The sequence below is a fragment of the Mustela nivalis genome (genome assembly GCF_964662115.1).
Source record: "Mustela nivalis genome assembly, chromosome: 9".
Lineage (NCBI taxonomy): Eukaryota > Metazoa > Chordata > Mammalia > Carnivora > Mustelidae > Mustela > Mustela nivalis.
This window is the reverse complement of record NC_139028.1, coordinates 68,377,829-68,383,641: the sequence shown is the minus strand read 5'-3', so window position 1 is coordinate 68,383,641 and position 5,813 is coordinate 68,377,829. Positions and strand designations below refer to the sequence as shown.

The window sequence follows — 5,813 nt, the reverse complement described above, 5'->3', positions numbered from 1 at the left end:
TGTATATATCTATGAAAGCGTGTACGTACTTACAGCAGTGTGATGTTAACTGATAACCCAGCCTTGCCTTGGCTCAGCACTGATCCTCATCTTACTCCCCAGTCCCTTTGAATCAAACCTACCAGCTACTACACAGTCCATGCCCCTCACCCCGTGAGTCAGCATTCCGACAGAATTCATCCTGGCCCACCACTGGCTTCTCCTTTTCCTGTCACTCCCATAAACGCTTAGTGAGGAGGCAAACATTTTATTGAGGTGCAACTTTCAGGCTACATTTGTGAACTTGCCATATGGGAGGCACTTCAAGGATATCTTGGAAGGGCTCTGGGTGTGTTTCTGTGCATTCACAAGTGTGTGCACACCTGTGGAGGGCATCTGTGTGTCTATGGTGTGTGAGCCTCAGTATATGAGTCTTTATGAGGTGCATGAATGAATGTGTACATATTATGTGGGTTTAAGACATACCTATGTTTGTGAGAAAGCATGTGTCCTGAAAATGGAAACTGCAGAGTATTTTATATGGAATGCAACCTTGAGTGCAGTGTGTATATATGCAACTGTGTGTGTGTGTATGTGTTTATGTGTGTATGTGTGTGCACGTGTGCTAGGGAATGGGGGATGAATGGGTGCTATACTCCTATACCTTTAGGTGAGCATCTACACCCCCAGTTCATTCCCTTTTCTGTACCTAGCAGACAGGATGGCAGAGTTTCTGCAGGCAGGCTTTCCTACAACTCTGGATTTTCTTAGAGGCATCCTAGGGCTAGGAATGGGTCACTCTGGTTCTCAGGGTCCCTCCTGGGCAGTCCTGCCCTCTCCACCCTGAGAAGCTCTCTCCCCAGGCTCGCCCTCATCATCAGCTTCAGCCAGCTCCTCGGGCATTGGCCACTCTCGCGTCTGCCACTCCAGCCGTTCGATGCGGTAAGCGATCTTGAGTGCGCTGGACTCCAGCTCGGCCAGGAGGCGAGCAAACTTGGTCTGTAGATCATCGAGTTGCTGGTCAAGTCCTCGTAGCCGGGACTCTGTGGCTTCCTGGAGGGCAATCTCAGCTGCCTCAGCATTTACGTCCAACTTGTTCATTTTGAGCAGGATCTCACGGCCCTTTTCCTCCATGACGACCTGGGCCTGGGGATACTCGCTCAGGACTTCCCGCAGGTCCTCCTTGCTCAGGCAAAACAGGTCTGAGTACCCTAGACTCTTGATGTTGGCTGTGCGGCGGTTCCCAGACATGTTTCCTGTGGCCCACGGGCAGACACATGGGAGGACAGTTAGTCAGGAGAGGTGTGAGGGTTTTTTTCACTCCTGAAAGGACCCCCACCTCCACACCTGTGCTTTTGAGCCTCTCTTTCAGCTTCATTAATTCTTTCTTTCAGTAGTAATGTGACTGGGTGGGTCACAGTGATCTGCTTGCCAGAATTCATAGTGTACAGGCGATAGGCATGTAATGTGATAGTTAAAAAACAGTATAGCAAGTGCGGTGTAGACCTGTGCATCCAGTGCTGTGGGAAGATAGGTAAAGAGGTCCTAACAAAAAAGAGCCTCCAAAGCTTGGAGGAAGTGATGCCTAACTGAGCAGGAGGTCAGAGGGGAAGGGCGGGGGCAGGAGGTCAGAAGGGGGGCATCTAGGCAGAGGGAGGAGTACTAGCAGAGGGATGTGAGTAGGAGCCAGTTAGGTGCTGCAGCAAACTGTAAGCAGTCCAGAGTGGTGGAAGTACAGGGTGGGGGGAGAGTGGAGAGAGGAGGGAGAGCACGGCATGCTGGTGTGGTAAGCCGGGACAGGGAGTTCAGACCTTGTGCTGAGGACAGTGGGAAAGTACTAAGATATTTTAAGCAAGGGAGCTGAATGGTGTCAGTCACATTTTGGGAAGATATTGGTGAGGGATGGTGAGCAAGGTTGATGAGGCTGGATGCTGCAAAGCTCAGAGCTGGAAGGACTCAGAAGGGGCATAGGAACTACCTTCTGTGAACACGGGCTATGCACTAGCCACTGCCATGATGCCTTACCCATACAACTCATCTGATCCTCACAAATAACTCTATGGGTTTTTAATATTTAATATTTAACTGAATATTTCATATTTAACTGAAGCCTAAAAAATGGAAATGACTTGTCCAAAATCATGTGGACAGTAGCTGACTGCATCCAGGACATGGAGCTTGAGGGGCCCTTGGAGGACAGATGTGAGGCCTTTGGAATAACTAGAGAGTGAGATCCCCAGGCTGACAGCCTGTGTGGCTTCAGTCAGTGACCGTGTGCTCACCCCTTGCCATGTTCTCCCATCCCCTGGGGCCTTAGCGCCTTTACTTGTGATTGGGCATACCAGCAACGCCTAATGCACAGGCAGTAAAAAAAAGTCAATGAACCAGCGTACAGCACCTGGCCTGGCCTGGAGTTGGTGGAGTGAATGGCAATGCCTTCCTTCTTCCATCCTTTCCATTTGGTTGTGAGAAAGTTCCTTGTACTGACTCCAAGTGTGTGTACTTCTTACCTCGACAACCTTGGACAGTTTCCCAAACATCTCTGTATCCCAATTTCCTTATTGTGAAAGTACAGATAATAGTACCTACCTGAGCTGTGGTGAGAATTGAGTGAGCTGGTACATGTGAAGCACTTTGAAGGTGGCAGGTAGTGAGTGTGCAATAGATACTAGCTATTCCTATTCTTATCATCTCTGTCACTTTCCACTGGTCTGTTGGTGCCTCGGGTTGACACTGACAGAGCAGATCTACTTCCTCTTCCCAAGGATCCACTTTGTACACTAACCTTGGCTCGGCTTCTTCTCAAGGGATGGGCCCTCCGTGTCCTGCTGCTCTTGTGAACCCTTTAGTGACTCAGGTTAAGGCCAGGTTTCCTTAATCCGTAGGCCCTGAAGTACCATTTAGTCTCAGTAGAGGGTTCTGCTGTCCCCACCGCCTCCCCGAGCCCTGTCCCAGAACGGAACCTGAGGGGCTCACCTTTGATGTTGATGATGCTGATCTCCCCAAAGTAGAGCCCCGCACCAAGCACGGCATATTGTGTGACGCCATCATCTGCCACCACGGCCAACTGCCCCTCACGGATGATGTACATCTCCCGGCCAATGTCCCCCTTGCGGCAGACGTATTCGCCTGGTGAATAGGTCTGGGGCTGCAACTTCAGCACCAGCTCCTCCAGCAGGCTGGCCTCACAGTTCTGGAAGATCTGCACCCGGCTCAGAGTAGACAGGTGTACGGACACGGCCACTTCCGCCCGCAACCGCTCAGGCAAGTGCTGTAAGATGGCTATCTCGTTGGTCATCTTCTTGTTGATCTGCAGGTGCTGGTACCTGGGGGCAAGGGCAGCAACATTCCTCCCCAGCGCCCCACACACCTGCCTCTATTTTTTCCATCAGGATTCAGCTAAGCTTTGGCCAAGGACCCAGTCACTCTGAGATCTCACAGGGGTCATGGGAATACTGGACAATTGGCTGATGAATATCTTCACTCCAGGATCACTTCACAGATATGTTTTGCCCGCTTCTGCCTCACCCAGGGCCTGAAAGCCTCCACTAGTCAACAATGAATAAGACGCCCTTTACCTACTGTGACGCTTTACTCCACCTACCATTTAGCGATGCCTGGTACCATCCCACAGATACCTACTTCAGTCACTGAGCCCTGTATCTAGCGGCCCTCTGCTTTAGCACCCAGACTTGCTGACATCTCCTTTTGTTCACCCCACGGTAGGGACGACTATAACATAGTCAGCCATCTTGTTGGCCATCTCCTGGGACATACTGCTCTTCTCCCTTCACCCCTTCCAGGGCCTTCTGAGCCCTACCAGATAATGGCATTTTTATTCCAGGTTATCCTTCCATGTGTATGAGTTCCTCTCCCTATCAATCTCTCATCTGACCCAGCCCCCTAAGGCCAGATGCAACTAGTAGAAGACATTCTATTCTAAGCCCCATCCAGTGGACCCCTCTCCCCATGACTCAGGTGCCCTGCCTGGCCCACCAGGCAATAAGGACCCAAACACTTCCCTCGAGCTTTATCCAGAGCACCTCTATGTGTCCGGGTCTGGGACATCATCACTCACCAGTCAATAACCCGCCGCTCCAGCCGGCGGTTCACATGCTGCTGCTTCATGTACTTTTTCACCAGTGCGTGGTCTGGGTAGAAAGCAGCATCTGCAGTGTTCATGTTGTAGATGACCGAGCTCATGCTCCCCATGATGGTGGCAAAACCCATAACAGCCAGCAGGAAGTCGCCCACCATGAAGAGGTACTCCTCCTCCCGAGCAGGCAGCGGCGTGTCGCCCACAGTGGTCAGGATCAGCGTGGAGAAATAGAAGCTATAGAGGTACTGGCGCCGCAGACGCTCAAAGCCAGGCTGCGCAGGGTCCGGGTACACCCAGGCGTCACGCCCGAAGCCCAGGTACCGGGACAGGGCAAAGTATAGACAGCTGTTCCAGTGGATAACAACAAAAATGTAGAGCATCAGCTTGGTGATGCGAAAGGCGTTCGGGTAAGCTGTGCGGGTCTCTGTGCGGTCAAAGGCCTCAAAGAGGCGGGGCACACGCAGAAAGCGGTTCAGCCTCAGCATGGGGGTGTGTGGGCCCAGCCGCACGTAGGCCACATCTGTGGGCATCAGGGAAACCAGGTCCAAGAAGAAGCTCCAGGTGCGAATGTAGCGACTTGAAATCCTGCCCTTGTCCACCACCAGGATGCCCTGGTCCAGGAATCCTGGGGATTGGGAGGCGGAGGCAGGCTGGCGTCAGCCAGGAGATGGGCTCAGGTATGGGGTGGAGTCAGGGCACCTGCCTGCTCCAGGAATCAGGGTGAGAGTGGGCAGGCCAGGGTAGGACAGGGAGAAAGACATGGGGACAGGGTGGGGTGGGCACAACCTTGCTCCAGGGTTTCTGGGATGGGCACAGGGATGTTGTGAAGCCTGGAGGCATATGGATGTGCTCTCAGGGAGGGGCTCACTTCCTTGTGACTCAGAGGTCCTCTTTAGGAAGGTAACCTGAACAAAGGCTCAGCCTTGGGCTCACTGACCTGTGTGGAAGCGCACCACGATGTCCAGTAGGTATAGCAGGTCACTTGTGTAGTCCAGCACCAACCAGGCCACCAGATAACCGTGTTGCAAGTCAGGAAAGCAGGCTCTGTGTGGTGGGGACAGCAGAGATTGGCTCAAGATCACCCTCTGTGTAAGGAAATCTTCCCAAGACACTCAGCACTCAGCACGCTGCCCTGCACCCTCTCTTCTGTGCTGCCCCTCCTTCCAGCCCTGCCCGAGGCCCTGCCCCTTTCTGTTGCCTGACTCCTGAGCCCTTATCTCTGCTTAAAGCCCTTCTTTCATTGCCTTGCCAAACCTGCACACAATGATGATGAGGTTATACATGACTGGGAAGACCATCGTGTTCAGCCACCAGTAGTAGTAATCCCCAGATGGGTCTAGGACAGGCAGTGATGTCCTGTGGAAGCAAGAGAAGAAGCAATGTTCCATTTTTTTTCACCAGACATTAGTTGTTGAATTTGTCACTGGGGGCATCAAGAAGAATCAGGCTCCATCCAGTTAGATGGACAGATTGGACACAGGGGACCAGGATCTCTCACCTGGCCTTGGATGGGGCAGAGGGGCTGGACTCCGTTGTCTTCACTTTGCTGTCCTGGCTCATGCTTCCGTGATGCCTGGATGTGGGATATTCACGGCCTCTGCCTATAGCAGCTTCAGGAGGTGGGGGCTAGTGTTTGCCTGCCTCCCTGTCTGGAAGAGGCTGCCCTTGGCCTCCAGCTGCAACTCCTCTGCCTCTGACTTCTGAAGCTCTTAGCAACACAACCAGGGCCAGCCCC

The 5,813-nt window shown here is 52.7% G+C and overlaps 1 protein-coding gene across 1 annotated transcript; it reads right to left on the bottom strand.

Annotated features, from left to right (window-relative positions):
• Positions 1-231: 231 nt before the first annotated feature.
• CNGA4 (cyclic nucleotide gated channel subunit alpha 4) lies at positions 232-5,813 on the bottom strand. The gene is made up of 6 exons (XM_082682699.1): positions 5,577-5,813; positions 5,333-5,434; positions 5,016-5,122; positions 4,058-4,703; positions 2,956-3,305; positions 232-1,235 (listed from the first exon to the last, which is right to left on the bottom strand). Exons 1-6 carry the CDS (start codon positions 5,636-5,638, stop codon positions 787-789), a joined length of 1,716 nt encoding a protein of 571 aa, XP_082538825.1. The 5' UTR covers positions 5,639-5,813; the 3' UTR covers positions 232-786.